Source organism: Sphaeramia orbicularis, chromosome 17 (genome assembly GCF_902148855.1).
Source record: "Sphaeramia orbicularis chromosome 17, fSphaOr1.1, whole genome shotgun sequence".
In the NCBI taxonomy this organism is placed as follows: domain Eukaryota; kingdom Metazoa; phylum Chordata; class Actinopteri; order Kurtiformes; family Apogonidae; genus Sphaeramia; species Sphaeramia orbicularis.
Window position 1 is genome coordinate 3,927,351 of NC_043973.1, and position 17,601 is coordinate 3,944,951.

General features: G+C 37.2%; 1 protein-coding gene across 1 annotated transcript in view; it reads right to left on the reverse strand.

Moving 5' to 3' along the window:
- Positions 1-17,601, reverse strand: part of pip4p1a (phosphatidylinositol-4,5-bisphosphate 4-phosphatase 1a) — a 32,897-nt gene that overhangs the window by 5,703 nt on the left and 9,593 nt on the right. Inside the window, exons 3-6 of the mRNA XM_030160917.1 lie at positions 16,773-16,879; positions 11,950-12,055; positions 7,656-7,708; positions 3,833-3,923 (exon numbers count right to left, since the gene is read on the reverse strand). Of these exons, the coding sequence (XP_030016777.1) occupies positions 3,833-3,923; positions 7,656-7,708; positions 11,950-12,055; positions 16,773-16,879 (357 nt within the window). The remainder of the gene's footprint in view (positions 1-3,832; positions 3,924-7,655; positions 7,709-11,949; positions 12,056-16,772; positions 16,880-17,601) is intronic.

The window sequence follows — 17,601 nt, forward strand, 5'->3', positions numbered from 1 at the left end:
AGTCCAAGAGAAAGGCTGCACGAAACTAGAAGAAAATCCATCAAGGTTTTCCTGAGACGTCACATTCATAAGACTGGACAGACATGACGTCCCAGTGACCTCCAAACAGCCCCATCTGTGAGGAAAGTTACCCAGTTAGAGTAGGTCAATCAGATCTAGTGCGTAGGAATGACAATATCTGGATCCTCATTTATCCTGGTCTCAGCAAGATCATCAATAAAGTAGGAAAATGTGTCACTGTTGCCAGAAAATACTCTTTTTTTTGTAACTATAGTTATGCAAAGTGTTAATTCATGAGTGTCATCTCATTTCAGGTACGCCTAAGTTATGGGATATGCTACTAATGACAAAACTGCCAACAGAAGTGTCCGGCATCAGGCTGTCAGGTTAGTGTGGAGTAACGTCCTGGTTCTCTGTACAAGACTTATGCTGCCTTCCCGTGCTGTGGAAATTATGGTAGATACTAGTTACAAACTGGGAAATTGGACCTGAACGCCCCCTCACGTCATATTTTCCACAGGAGAACTGGGAAAAAAAATGTGATGTATGAGCTGCCAAGCTGAAAATAACCTTTGACCTTTTCAACATGGCGGAGAGCAACGAGGGATTCACGGCCAATGATAAACAATGCTTTTATTAACATTCTGCTGCTGTTAGCTGATGATTTTGCACATTTATAGTATATATAATTTGCAAAAAAAAAAAAAGTACAAAAATGCTGTAGCAGATGAATTAACACGTTCAAAACTGTTTTACCCAAGCAGCAGGTCACAAAAAACTGTGTGTCAGCCATTTTTCATTTCACTACAACAAAAAAAGCATTTGAACGCAATGCACTGGTAATTTCAAATTCACTGGTGGAAAGAATCATTTTCCTGATAGCACATGAAAGCAGCGTTAGACTTGACTACAGTTTACTCCTATTCACAGAGGAGGCAATATTGTTAGGGACATCCCATTTCACTTTATGAACAGTTACAATATTCAGATCATTTCACATGTCTATGAACCAACTACCATTTAATAATTGTAGTTTTCTAAGAAATTCAGCTCTGTTCAGAGCCTCACATACTTCAAGTATTAACTAACAACCCCACACACCCCACAATCATAACATTCCATTACAATTGCTCAGTTTGGGATCAATAAAGTATATCCATCTAAAAACACATCTAGTTTTACCTACATGACTTACGATTACTTGGAAATCAGTAATCCAAACAATGTTTTGCATCTAGAATGAACATTCTATTTTGGTATTTTCTACTTTTATGTGTATTCATATGCACTTGTCTTCTTTTGATATCATAAACTAGCAACTGCACTGCTGTAAGATAATGGGGATCCAAAAAACAAACTACCATTTTTATTTCACCTTTGTTGCATTAGTGAATACATAAAGATTTTAGATTATTTCATGAGGTTTATACACATGTTAAATGGGATTAAAACACTATATATATATATATATATATATATATATATATATATATATATATATATATATATATATAAATAATGTTAATACAATAAACTGATTTGATTAAAAAAAGATATATAACCAAAAAACTATGAAATTAAAAAATAAAAAATGAAAACAATTTTCCTTCATCAAATACAAGGTATTTAATTAATACCTGGAATATTTAATATTTAAGGTATAGTAAAAAAAAAACAAAAAACAAAACACTCGACTAATGGGTCTTTTTTTTTTCCTCCTATGCTGTGCATTACAGGGTAAAGATACAAAATAAAAACAAAGGACAACTGAAAACAAGGCTATCTGGGATACTGAATACTAAAATTAATTCACTGCAAAGATAAAGAATATGGAAACCCAGTCGACTCCTGTTTGCTATGCAACAAAGGGTTAAAGTGACAGTAAAAGGATGAGGTCTGTTCACGCTGATATTAGGGATTTTTCCAATAACAGCAGCATCACGTTGAGACGTTGAATCAGATCAAACACTGACTTTCATTTATGAGTCTCTGAGAATGGATAATAAATCCACCTGCAGAATCCTAATGCAATTGTACATTTTTCCTCTTTCAAATAACCACATTTTCATGAAACAGTACAAGTTGTGCTCGTATTTAATACTTAAATACGGCTGAGGCTAAGAGAGAAAATTGCTTTCCCATCAAGTATTAAGTGTGCAGCTGCTCAGAAGAAAATCATTTAATGAAGATGGCAAAAGTGACTTTGAGAGAACCCACAGGGATTTTTGGGAGAATATTGAAACATGAATTCATGTTTTACAGTCACACAAGAGTGCGGCTAATTTCTGTTAAATATACGAGGCCTGATTCATGGACATTCTTTTATATACTTTGCCTTTTCATGGGTTTCATCAAATTTTCTGAAATGCTTTATTCTTTTTGATGCTGTCATCTCCTTATGGATGGGATAATTAAAGCTGCCTAACATTACTCATCCATTTTCTTTTCTATATCCAGAACAAGTCAGTGATAGTGCTTCTGTGTAGTTGGCTGCACAGACGCACAGTTACAACGCCAGGAGAATAAACAGGCAGATGTTGTTTATAGCAGTTAAAGACACTGACAGGCAGCTGTATCCAACCATAAGGTAATCAAAACTGGTAAAGCAGGCCAGAAAAATATCAAACACAGAGGACAGAAATGTATATTCCCATGTCAGATGGTCGTTCTACTTCCTGTAAATGATGTGCAAAGTTTTAATGACTCAGTCTGCTCTCTGGGGACTTCTTTGCATTTAACTGTCTATGAGTGCTGAGTGGATTACACATCATGGCTACAGAAAGTTACAGCTGTTACGCTGATAAATCTTAAGACTCCCTTTATTTCTTTACTACCTCCATTTAAAACGGGCTTTTTTTTTTCAGCTAATTAAATGTGGTGTGAAAATCAAGTCTGCTCTGTGACCGGTCTTGGGTTCCAGCACTAAATTTTATTAATGCAGCAGACACCTACAGAGATTAAACCATCAAAACATAGCTTTGGTGCCATTTTTATGACTAAAACTGGGTTTTTATTCAACGCCATTTCAATACATTCTGTGACATTAAATGCTACTACAGCAGATCTATGCTATATCAATAACACACAGTATATTTATTCACTGCTGTTTGATTACTGCTCTCTATTCTGGCAGGCATGTATTCATTTTCTGCTCTACATGCCAACACTCCTCAGTGTGCTTTTGTGTTCATCTTGCGCCCTCTGCTGTCCATAAAGCAGAAATGTCTCCACTCTGTAGCTCCTACTCTGTGCATCTTTGCACGTTTTCACTCCTTTTTAACTGTCTATAAAATCCCAAACAGTAATTACGGGCTTATTTCACTCTCTTCATAAAAGGAAAAGCTAGTAACGCACAGTATTATATCCACTATGAACCTGGAACAGTTGTGGGCACAATTAGAGAAGGAAAAATGGAAATAAAGGTAAGATGAAGGTCAAAACCCAGTGGCAGTAACTGTTTGGTTTTACAGATGGATACCAAGGCTGCTGCTGCTGCTTACAGTTATAACTAGACTGTGTTTGTGCTGTATCTCGCTGACAAATAGAGGCCTGTCACAGTGTCTGGAGAGCAGCTGCAAGCTGCACCACATCCATGTTAAACAAGTGACAACAAAAGGACAGATTATAATCGTCTCACTGCCTTTCTTTCCTTCTGTTTTTGTGTTTGTAAAACTTCAAGGGGAAGCTAAAGGACACAGTTTACAAAAGAGAGGCATGTTTTGTGGTAAATTGCCGATTCCACAACCGATGAAAACTTGTTTCCTGTGCTCAATGGTGGGTTTGGTGTTCATGTGAAGAAGGAAAAGCATATTGTATCACAGCGTCTACTTACCATCAGGCCGGCGGTGGAGATGCTAAATAGCAAGCAGAGTAGAAAACACCACAAGCTCCGCCTCCTGGGATACCTCTGACCAATGGAGGAGCTGCAGAAGTGATGTGGGAAAGAAATGCTTGAATAAATAGAAAAAAAAAAAAAAAAGCACAGTAATTGTAGTACACGTTGGGCTGGGTATTGAGAATATCAATACAATACTTTGGCTTCGGCGCCAGGTCCTGAATGAAACCTTGTTTTTACAGGTTCAAAGCTGATTCATTCCATGAAAAATATAAACCAACTTATCAGAGTGTGGTTTAACAAAACTTGTCTGTTTCCACTTAGTTTAATGATACAACACCTTAACATTTTCCCACTCAGTGCTTTAAAACATACAAAATGGGTCTACTACTACAACTTGAATTTGGTAACATAATGTCATTAAAAAAATTTTTTTTTAAAGTTGTGGGGACATGATACACGCACTGATCTTGATCAGATTTACTGCTTATTAGCATTTTGTATTAACTACAATTTGTAACAATTCCATAAAATCCACAGAATCTTTCCAGTTTTTTAGTGCCATAAAAGTATAAAGTTCAGCACCAAACCCAATGTAACACTATGAACTCAAACTAAATATATGGCAAATGAACCAAAACATGGCTGTACAAACTACAATTCTATTTGTCTGACTTTCTATTTCTAGATGGTAATACAATGAGTAATGAAACACAAGGTGATGTTCATGTAATAACTGGTGTTTTTACATACAGCAGGTAGTCTGATTAGAAGTACATGACTTTAATAAGGCTACAGGGCCCAGAGAGGCTGTGCTTTAGCAATTTTAGAACAGCTCAGGGGCGTTGTTAGGCACACTGCAAAGCAACAAATACACTTTCTTCTGCCAAGCAATGTAGTTCCTCTGTGACGCTGAGCAAAATGGTTGCCCAGCAACACCCCAACGCAGGGGAAAGTACACTTTAAGACAGGAGTGAATACTTTGTTACATGGCTATCGCCATTAATTGTGCATCTGCAGAAATAGCTTTCAGTGGAGTTCTGTCGGTGCAGACCTGTTGATTTCAGGTGGATTTGAATTGTGTGATGACAGAAGTCGACATTACTCCAGCGTTTTCTGTTGTCACTTCCTCATTTTCCCTCTCATTCATTCCCACATCTGTATTTCTTAGCTCCTTCCTTGATCTTGGCCATCCCTTTATGTCATTCAATTTTGTAACAACTGAAATTTTTAATACACATCGACTCTTCTGTGGCTCAGCGACTGAGCCAGTTTACACGACCATAAAAATCTGATAAATGTTAGTAATCAGATAATTGTAATAATAAGATTTGACACGTTTACATGCACTTAAGAAATGTGATAATCGTAAACCCTGGTTTAGACGTCCCAATCCATTATTGGATTTCTTTCAAAGCACATACACAGCTAGTGATGGCAGACTTAAACTTCCTGTTATTGTCTTCAGCTCATGTTTGACTACTTAACTTCCGTTTTCTATGATTTCAATTGTCTTTACACATGTGCCGATATAAAAGAATGAAATAAATCAGATTAACCTGTAAACATGCAGGAAGACAGAGTATTGAGGAGAAATCCAAGTGTGTTAATTTGATTTAGTATAATCAGATTGTGCTGTTATCTGATGAAACAGATCAGATTATGACATTTACATGATCAGTGGAATAACTCCAGAAACCGAATAATGATCAGAGTATTAGTGTGTGTGTAAATGGTCTCAATGTAAAATGGATCTATAAATAGATTATTTATATAATATTTATAATTATACAAGATGGATAATGAAGATGATACAGCACAAATTCAAGGGCACATTTTTGGGCTATTTTGGGTCTGTCTTTGGGTCTGTCTGTATTTGGGACAGTCTGATAAATTCTTTTGATGACGATGTTACTTTCACTTAGATGTTGAGTTCAACTGTTTCTAAAAATGTGAACCATAGTTAATGTCACATATGCAAAATGTGTTTTGATTTCCTTAGAAGGTTTTTGGGGTAATGCAGGTATGATATTGGCTTTATCTTGCTACAAACCATCACCATATTGGACTAAAAAATCCACTATCAGTTGACTTATAGGTTAGATAGAATGAAAATATACATGGCACAGGAAACATGGATGAATGGGAGGAATAAGTTTTCATTTTTGACACTTCAATACTTGGGTTAAAATGTGAACAAAAGCCCAATGCAGCAAAGATATCTATAAATTTGCTGAATTATTACTCAACAATAAATTATTTGAAGCAATTGCAAAAATGTTCATTGTGATAAATCCTATCAATTTTTATATCCAAGTATTGCATAGAATTTACAATCAATCTGCCAGTCTGTGATTATAAGGGATATACTTTTTGCAACACAAACACTTTTAAAGTGAAAAATAGGACCAATGTCCCTGTATCTCAGAGTCATGTTCTGTCAAGAATCAATACCAAGTTGAATTTGTGAGGTTGTCAGGTTCTGCTGCTATGTTAGACTCCTGTGGTCTTGATGCAAGCGATCGATCTCCCAATAGAAGGGGGTGGTGCTTTCACTGGAGGAGAACTGAACTAATTCAGTGAAAATCCATATATAACTTCTATGAGTGCTCAATAGTAACTATATTGATATCTTGAACCATCTGCATGCTATAAGCCACTAAAATAAGGACCATTATAAGTAAAGGCACATTTTTAATACTTTAAAAATTCAAAAATCTGAATTTCTCAAAACTGTGAACAAACTTTGCAGATATTGTCCCAGGGAAGCTACATAAAACTTTTTTTTTAAATGAATCCGACCAGTAGTTTCATCAGAGATGTTTGAGGAAATTAATAATGAAAGCGACACCGGACACAATGCCTTCACAACAGTGCATTAGGCAGAAATGGAGGAACAGGGGGTGTAAAAAACAAAAAAAACCCAAAACAGGGTGTGTAATACTCCGGCAGCTGTAAAAGCGACGGACTAAAACTACCACCCAAAAATTGTGTTACATAACTTTGGTCTTCCATGTGCTTTCAACATGATTGACTTCACAGTATTAGTTTGACATCTGCACTTTCCACACAAATTAAAACAGACTTTCAGCGAGGCTCAGTCTTGCTGACATCTTAAATCGTGCATGTCATCAGGAAGTGCAGGCGGATCCAGGGACCCTCTAGAGTTAATTGATGATTCACTTCATTTTTGTGAAAAATAAATGGATTTACCCAAAATTAGGCCATGACAAGGTAAGAGAACATTATATTGATAATTAGCACGGCTTTGAGCAAGCTGTGCACCATTTTTTTGGTTGTGCTTTTCAAAAATTAACCGTGCAAATCATGGGTACACGGCTCGCTTCCTAATACACTGTTTCACAACAGCTCATGGCCAATCGGCTGGTGAGATAAAAATAATGCTAACAATTAGACTAGGCTTGGACCCTGATTATACAACTGCATGGAACTGTCAATCATACATGGTTATTCCTGTCATTCCTACTGATTTTTAAAGAGCTTATGGAGATGGTGATGAAAGAATATGTGCTGTAATACAGTTCAAAGAAAAGCAAAAAACAACATACACATGCACTTAATCCGATGGATCGGAGACCTCATGATATGAAGATGAGGAAATACAGCGTGCAGTGTGGGAAAAGTGAGGTGCTGTACTTGAGGTTATGTGCAAAGTCACAAGAACAGGTCACTGGTCTGATTCACAGATAAATGTGTTACATGCCCTGTACTAGATAAACACCATGACCCTGTTCAGTGGGCAACAAGAAAAGGCCTGTATGAAAAAGGGCACAGGTGAGTGAATAATATAGATACTTACACTTTCCTGCAGTGTGGGCACCTGGCCAGCGTCCGGTCTGTGAACTCTGTCCACTGAAATTACAACAAGAGATTTGATCTCAGAGGGAAAAGCACCAAATTATCAGCTGGATGAACATGAATGTAGTATTCACTGCAAGTCTTTTTTTTCCCCTCCTTTTGATATTTCCAGCAGTGATTAATAAGTTTCAGCTGCCACAAATTCTTTAATCCTAACTGATGCAGTGAGTAGCTTCTCATTTCAATAACCATCAGCTTAATTGAGAGCATAAAGAATGGATGCTAGGATTCATCAGGTCAAATTGTGGGGTGGTTCAGGAAGCATGAGACATTTTCGCACATGACTGACTGAACACCACAGATCAAACCTGAACATCACAGATCAGACATGAACACCACAACACCACAGATCAGACCTGAACACCACAGATTAGACCTGAACATGACTCACAACCACTACACAGTGGTCCGACTCATCATCATTAATACAAGATCTTGGCCAAAAATTACTATAACTTTGGATAGAAATAAATGTTGTGACATATTTTGTGGCGATTCTGTTCTGCAGTCAAAGCTAAAAGTGGTACAACAAAATATTGCATGTAGGTCTTTTTTTATGGCCTGGCGATGTGACTGAGTTTTGCATCAAGACAGAGAAAAACCCACCTCCAAATTATTTTTTATTCCTAATTTAACTGTTTAATATTTGGAAATTCTATTCATTCAATTTCATCATTTGTTCTATTATGTGATTATATTGTTCAGATTCAGATTCTTTATTTGTCATTTAAACATTCCCATCATTATATGCATTGGTCTCTTAAAAAAACAACCCACAGATAAAACACTTATAGACAGAATAAAATAGTCAGTATAAAAATATATTTAAAAATCTATAAATAAATAATGCACATAATAAAATCTGTGATAAAAGTATAAAAAAATGGTACTAATCCAATGTTTAAAAGTATTGCATTGAATATAGCCCAAGTCAATCAATATTGCACAATGTGGTTGTGATCCCTCCATATATTGCACTATTTATCTCTGACATTTGTGTGTGTTTATCAGTCTGACAGCAGTTGGGTTAAAACTATTGTTGTTGATCTGCGACTTCAGATTGTCAACTGATGTGAAATGATTTTCATGATTTTATTTCAGTTCAAGACTTTTGCCCAGGTAAATAAGAATATATTAAATTCAATGACTTTTCTAGGTCTTCTGTGATTGCAGGATGCAGAAATGTACACTTATTTCCTATGGCAGATCTCCGACTGACACTGAAAGCACCGTAGAGGGATGTGCTGTATGTGGAGGCTTGGCAGGGGTGTGAACAGAACAGAAACCAGGACTTAGCCAAGGATCAGTTATTTGAACTCGATAAATACGTACAAATCTGGTCCGACTGAGTCACTGTTCGGGTTAAGCTGCACCTTTAAAACTGCTTTCTTCCAGACGGTGTTATTTAAATGTGCCCTCTGCTTTGACTGATAATACAGTTCAAGAAACTGAGCACAACCTTTGCAGTTCTCACAAACAGGTGTTACCTGCCAGCCCAAAATGAGGAAGAAAAATAATCTTCTCTCCGGCTGCTGATACGTATCCCCCCTCCTTACATTTCCCTATGATACATCTGTAGACCCGGCAGAGCAGAAGAGTACTCTGCAAGCTGTACATTCTTCTTGTTCTGAAAGGAACACTCTGTATGGGAGGTGCAGAGAACATTATCGCTAGATCTGTGACAAAAGGATCGCCGCGACGCCACCCAGGGCATGGATTTGTATTTTCAGTCAGCGCTCTGTCTTTAAGCATCTGAGAAGAGCTTGAACCGAATGTTAAACACCTCGTACCATCCATCTCACCTCCTTCCACAGCTCCATTCTTCTCTTTCTGACTCACCTGCTCTTTCACTATACATTGCGGCCATCTTTACCTGTCTCCCACATTGTTAAAAGAGCTGTAAGTTCAAATTTTACCTTCCCCTTAGCACAAAATGACCGGAATATATCAGCACAGAGTTGATAGGGTTATTGATCTACACCAATAACTCAACATGTACCGGGCCTGGTGCTCTGATTTTTTTTGCCAGTGTTATAAATCATTTCACAACAAAAACCTTCCAGGCCAAGATATTTTAGCTGCTAATAAAATAACTAATAAAAGCTTAATTTAAAGCAAACGCCAAAGTGGCTTTATTACAACCCTGTTTTACATAGAAATAAATCAGCTCGTCACAAATGTTTTATTGGACCTTGGCTCTCTGTGACTTGCTTTTGATTCCTTTTTTTACAGGTTACATAATTCAAAAGCGACAGGGGAAGACGGGAACTGTCAAGCTATTTTAATTATTTGCCCTTTATTAATCTGCTGGTGTGTAGTTGAAATAACAGAAAAACAAGCAATTTCTGCCTTCCAAAAGGCCAAGGTGATACACTGAAAGACCTTGTTCTGTCTGACATATTCTGTTTGCTACCACATATTACAAACAATAGCCTATTTCATGTTTGTCATTACTGCTGGACAATAAGAAATAATTAATATGTTGTTAAAAGATGGTGACCTGAAAACATCCTGGATTTCCCTGGTTTTTACCATCTCTGCTACATCTCCATTCAAACCAGGGCTGCGGCAAACCATTATTTATAAGCGTTGATTCATCTGTTGATTATATGTTCTATTTATTTAGCAATTGCTGGTGTCGGTGTATAAAATGTCAGAAAATTATGAAAAAGTGTTTCCCAGAGCCCATCATGACATCCTCAAATATCTTGTATGATCTTGTGAACAAAGATATTCAGTTACTGTTAAAGACAAGGCCAGAAAATACTCACATTTAAGAACATTGTATTTAAGAAATTTTTTTAAAAAAGCAAATTAGTAAATTAGTTGCAGATTAATTTATAAGTCAATAAGTCATGGATTCATTGATTTCTTTGCTATAGCTCTACATCAAAGTATTAACTAATAGCAAATAGTTAAATAAAGGAATCTTTGGGCAGGAATTTAATTTACTGGGCACAAACGCAAAAACACATGCAAAATTGCAACAAATCAATTTAAGGTGGAGCTCACATGTGTATTTATCACACGAACAAGCTTAACTTTCACCTCAGAATATGTTATCACATATAAAGATAAAAAACAAGACTTATTGCTTGAACAACTTTATTGTGGTTATAATTCTAAATTATTCAGCACCTGAGCCATTTTGGGCAAATCAAGTGTGAGAATCAAAACTAAGTGAATGAATGTCACATTTAACGGATGCAGTTGATCCTCAGTGGACTTCTTTAGGATGTTTTGTTTTAAAATAGTTTGTTTATTGTCTATTATGTACTTCGTCTTCGGTCAATATTGTATACAGATATGGTAATGTCAGTGGCATGTGAAATTGTACGTTTTTTTTTTCTGGTAGGAGGATGTTCAGGTAATCAGTGGATTCAATGGGAAAACACTGGGATCCACTGAGCACCTAAACCTCATCAAAACCTATAGAAACCCTTACTGATATACAGCAGTTTCATCAGGTTGAATGAATATCTCTCTATACCATAATACTGGAAGGTCTTGTGTGTGTGTGTGTGTGTGTATGTGTGTGTGTGTGTGTGTTCTGAGAAATTGAGAAGTTTTTACCTGGCCAGTTTGGTTCCTACAGTTGAGGAATAGCCTCATCTCCACATTAAATATCTCAGCAAGTTGATAGGACCAATATTTTGGGAGGTATTAGTCATTTTGGAATACAAATAGCCTTACAATCACGTTGCTCAGTTGACCAGAAGCACAGTACCACACTGCATGATGGGAAATGAAGTTAAAAACAGGAATGACAACTTCTGTCCCTAGATACTGGTATTACTAGTCTTATTATATTTCTCAACTTAAATCTCTCTAAATCCTACAAACTGGACCTTTAAGAAAGAAAAATGACCCCTACTTCACTTTGTTGACAAAAACAAGAAAAGCATTTATTTAGAAATACTTCGAAAAGAGTCTGTCCATGACTCCTTCCTGGAGTATTAGCTGTGTCTTAGGTGGGATACATTCATAACTAGTAAAACCAAAGATCATGTAGGAAAAGTATAGAAGCTGTGTAGGTTGTTTTCATTGATATAAATCCAAAAGAAAAGTTTCAAAATGGGTGGAAACTTTTGCTCCATTTACAACAAATCAGGTCTCCTGTATGGACTAGGGAAGCATTAAATGGAGGCTCAGACTGGTGGATTGTATACAGCAGAGTGTGTGTGTGTGTTTGTTGGTGTGTGTGTGTGTGTGTGTGTGTGTGTGTGTCATGATACCAGGAAAGTGTTGCTGCAGTGTCCACAGGAGACCCGGGCTCCAGCTGGCTGGGGGTCTGGACTGGCCGGACCGGGATGGACTGGACCCAGATTGATTATCCTCTTACTAGACCGAGAGACAAACAGAGAGCACAAATGAGTCCAGACATTACTCAGTATAGAAGTGAGGAAGAAATCGGCCCCTGTTTCTGCTGATCCAGGATCATGATAAACTCTATTTTGAACATAAGTAGGAATAAAATATAAAGGTGAACAAAAGGCAAAGAGAAAAAATTTAAATAGAACATTCCAGAATATTGAAGGCAATAAGGTTAAACAAAAAGAGGAAATAATGTCACACGATGTACCATTTCATTGCGGCTCTTTAACAACACTTTATGTTCGAAATGGAGTAGGAAGAAGCTGAGCTTATATTGTTCTACCCCAGTGTTATATGACTTGGCTAATCAGCTAATGTATACAGTCCATAAAAAAGAATAAGTCAGTTATTAAATACTGAAAAAAGAGACTGAATGATAACATACCATCAATAACTATTACTGATGTGCTGTTACACATCTTAAATGTTGTGATATTTTCATACTGTTTGATATTTTGTTCCATTCTATTTCCCAAATCCAGTACAGTACAGTTTTACTTTTCCAAATTGCCTTTGATCAACAGCTCACCACCTCATTACCACCCCTTGCTGCTGTTCTACATCTTTTTCCTTTCAGACTATGGCATGAAGACATGTCTGGCTTGGTCCCTGTGTCTGGTTGGAATGCAAAACAGAATCACTTGAGGGAAAAACTCTGGAGCAATTTCATGTCAGAAAGGAGGAGATGGCCTTTGAGGATTAAAAACGAAGGTGCCTCTAGCAACATTTTGTCAAATGCGATAACTATACAATGAATAAAGTTACATGGAGAGATCCAAACATAAATGATCAAACTGAGGTAGAGGCCTTATTTATTCATATTATTTAAGTAAAGTTAAATAGGTGCTTTTTTGTAAAGCATGAACTTTTCACTAAGTTCAATTTAAGACTATTATTAAGTCATTTTAAAACTGATTTCAAACTAAATACAAAAAAAGTATTCAACCAAGCACAGTGTTTAAACCAGATCATGCTGAACACGCTCAATATTAGATGGAAGTAAGATTACCACAATCACCTTTATAACCTCATGAGAATTTGCCATTTTTCTTAGCTTACTCCTACAAAATTTCCCCACATGTTTAAAAGTGAAGTAATGCAACTTTCTAAAAGGTTACATTAACCTCATAATCCCATCACTTTTAAAGTCTGTCATGTGACTGCAATGTAGATATTTTAAAGAAGCAAAATATGCAACATTGTCAAAGATAAAAAGGCTTTCCACTGTGATCATTTGACATTTGAAATTATTCTTTCCCTAATGGATATATTTAACTACAGCAAAATAGTTAAACTCACCTCCAGCTATAACCTGATCAGCACTGAAGCTGACACATGAATTAAGCTTTACAAATCTTTAGAACAAGAGATTTTGTGATGTACAGTTTAAAAATTACACATTTTTTAAATCAGTGAAAAATGAACAAAAAAGGACTACTAAAAATATTGTCCCTGTTAATTTTGTGCCTCAAGCATAAACAAGGAATCATATCTTTCCTTCAATAATGGCAGTGCGATGCTCAGATGAGCTGCCAAATGACGGATATCAGGCCTTGTCTTACGCATGACAAAAATCCACACAAATTGACATCCATTTGTCCTGTGAACAGTGTAATTTAGCTTTTAAATTTGCTCATTGCCCAACATGAGGTATCAGACATTTCCACATTCTCTTTCAGTGTCAGTAACCTTTTAATATTTTCTTTCTACCCAGAAATAAGGTCAAAATTTTCCCAATACGGCTGGTATAAACAGGTACCTCTGACCGTGTTCGCTCATAAATAAAGAGGCTTGTGGGCTGATTATGTTCTGCGCCACTTTAATATGAATGACTATGCTAAGTATGCAAGTGCTGGTAGCTACTCTGAAGGAACTTAGTGCATAATTAAAGCAGATACATGCTGTTAAATTGTGTTTTTTTTGTTTGTAGCTGCAAGGTACAAGCTGAAAATTAAACCTCAACATAATTCCAATTCCTGCACAAAACAGCACTCCAAATAACACGCAATACAAACAGATGAGCAACAAATGAAAGCACAGACCCGGGTGGTCTTTAATGGGATGATACTGCCTTGATCCACAGAGATTGACGATTCACTAAATGGTTTGAGGACTACTGAAATTATACAAATGATATACTGTGGTCTGTATGAACTGGTGCTGGGAGACCATGTGCCTGCAGATCCGTTTTAATGCGCCTTGGCATTGATTCTACAAGTCTCTGAAACTCTACTAGAGGAATGACAGACCATTCTCTGAACAGATATTCAAGTCAAGTCAGTCTCATTTGTACAGTCCAATATCCACAAATTTGCTTCAAGATGTTTTTTAATCTGTTAAATGTACACCATGTGTTGTTTCTACAGATATTTACACTTAGAATGTGAATCTTCAGTGGCATCACCATTCAATTACAATTCATCTGTCAACGAATTGTGATGTATCTGTGGCTGCATTTTCAATACACTCTATAATACTATACATTTATTTTTCCATATAAATGGTCTTTAGACAGGTAAATCTTAACTCCCTTGTATATTAAGGATGTGTAAAAAAAAAAAAAAAAAACTTAATCAGATGATAACCGTATGTAATAGGAACAGCTGCATTTTCCCATACCAGGGTGTGTATGAGCCCCCTCAGTCTGTAACCATGACAAAGCAAAACCAAATCCATCTGCAGGAAGTCCATCACGCAAGTAGAGCTGGAATCAATACAATACAGATGTTTTCAAATAGCAGCTCTAAGAAAGGTTTCATCATTTCCTGAAAAAAAAAAAAAAAAAAAAAAAATCATTACAAACTATGTTGTGTTACCTGTGGTTTGGTTTAGTCGTGGTGTGTAGGTCTAAGGCAGGTCAAATCTGTAAAGTGGCTTTGGGATGGGAGGGTATAACACGGCTCAACAGGTGGTGAAGGTTTTCTATGACCAAATAAAGCAATAAACCCTTGGCTATGAAGGCTGCCAGATACAGGCCACAGGGTGAGTCTCAAAGCTACCAAAGGCTGTGCTGCATCTGAGCAAAAACAGGCTCAAACTCAGCTTCTACCCAGATATAGTCAGACTGATGCACGCAATTTGGAATCGAGAAATTTATACACCTCTAATTCACACACGTATACAATACATCAGTGACTCTGTGATATTCTCTCATCTGGTGCTTTGTTAATGGTGGCAGAATTAAACTTGTGACTCAAAAACATAATTTAAAAACCCACTTCTTACTTAATTCTAAGGCCTAGATATTGCACCCAAACCTTTGGCTGACACCCGATTAAACTGGGGAATAAAAGCTAAGTAACTTTTCAGATCCAATGGTTGCGGCTGGTTTCCTGTTGACAGGTCCTGTTTTTAAATGTTGATAATAATGAGGTGAATCTGTATATTTTCCTTATTGAAACTTTTTGCACGTGTTTAAGTCTTCTAGTACCTTAGGGAAAATGTTTATGTGACTGAACACAGCACTGCCACATTTCTTGCACAATATGTGGTTTTTAAGAAATTTTCAGGCAACATTGTTGTGGGGTTGATTTGTCAAGATAGAGCCTATGGAAAAATTTGCATTTTCATAGTTGGGGGGTGGAGGGACATCTGGGTACACAGTTAGATAAAGTTAGATCAGATAATTAAAAAAAACACATCCAAAAAGCAGCAAAGAAGTCCACTGGTGAATTTCTATAACTTTTGTCATTTTTAATACTTTTCCTCTGTTGGTATCAGAACGACTGAAGCCATGAGTGTAACAACCAGGGGGAAAGATCAAACTTTAACTTGCAACTTACATTAAGCTTTTATTCCATGTGAAAACACAGCTGCTTAGACTTCCAACTTGTGGTCAATTTATTAAGATATCCCGCTAGCATCTCATGTCACAATATAACAACAAAAAGACACTGACATAGTGTCAACTGTCATCTGCATGACTTAATATTATGTTTAACAGGACTTTAGGTTGTGTGGAACCTCAGCAAAGGTGATACTGGAAAAAGAATCTGATAGTAGCTGGTAGTCCCTGGTCTCATGCAGTGGAAACACTGTGCTGTGTCAGGGCGAATCAAACTGATGTGTTCAGTGAAAAAGCAGCATTGGTCTTTTTGTTAGTTAAGTCATTTTACTTAGGCAGTGCTCAAAAAGGCTTGGGTGGTGCACCTCAGCTTATAATGAAGAGGAAAACCCTGCAAGTCCATTTTAAAACACGAGCCTGACACTGGCTGTACAGGTACCCCTTGTGCTGCCATAGGTGTTCATTTGGGTTGAAATGTGCTGAGTGTGAAGGCCAATCATTTTCATACTCATCAACCCATTCATCGAGCCCTGGTGCCCTATGGATGGGGGCACAGTCAACCAGGAACAAACCTCTCATTTGTCACCTGGTTCTACATTAACCTCTGCAAAAACAGCTCTCTCATACCACAGAAAATATTCAGAAGTGAAACACATGATTTGGCTCCTCTAATGAGGCTGTTATTTCCTCATCCGGCTCGCTGAGCACCACATGTAAACTGTGCTGAGAGCATAGCCTTAATTGAGGGACTACTGCTCCCGCTGCACCTTGTTTCCTCTGCTTCACTTCTTCCTCTCCTCATCACACACAAATACACAGTGTTCTCACCCACACACATTTTCTCTCCTTATTCTCGCGAAGTGGTGTGCACAACGCTCACACACAAGAAGAGTGTCTCACCAGTATGGCCGGGGACAGGCAATCCTCTGGGAAGTGACTTTGCAGATGAGCAGACAGTTGCAAGGGCAGCGAACGTACTTCTTCCCTGCTGGGGCATTCTTAATGGGCTGCAGAGGGAGGCCGAGATGAGCAGGAGGCCGAGATAGGAAGACAGAACAAAACCATATTAGAATAGGAGTAGATAACAAGCCAATTATTCTTGATGGGCATGAATAAAGCAACACTAGAGAGAAGCGCTCAGAGATATTAGAAGTGGCTGTACTGCAGTCACAGGTAAGAAGCCATGGGTTTAGTGCTAAAGTGAAATGATGCTGTTAGTGATTCATTTTCACCAACACTTTAGCACCTCCCTGTTGCATTTTAATAAGACAGAAAACATGATTATAGTCTTTTCATTATTAACTGGTGATTGCGAGTATAAATGAAGTATTGACTGTGTGTGACCAGAAATATACAGTGTATTTACAGTCAACATAGAGGAGAAAAGTCAGCTTGAAGCATAAGGCTTCTCTGTTTGCTGGTCATTAAGGATGGGCCATGTCATGATTTTGTGATTGTGATCACTCATATGATGTCACATGATCTGCTTTTCAGAGGGATATGGTGCTGTCAAACCTTTTCTGTTTGGCCACCATTCATTTTAAATCTAATTATGTTATTTTACAGAGAGCATTGGACTTATGTGTTACACTAACCTATGGGTTTGTAGCATTATGTCACTAGCATAGGCTGTTGTTTTTCTGCTGCTAAAGAAATAATTCTGAAGAATTACTAAAAGTCTGACAGCTGCAAGTCTGGCCTCTGAACTTCAATGTGCAATGAGTCTCAT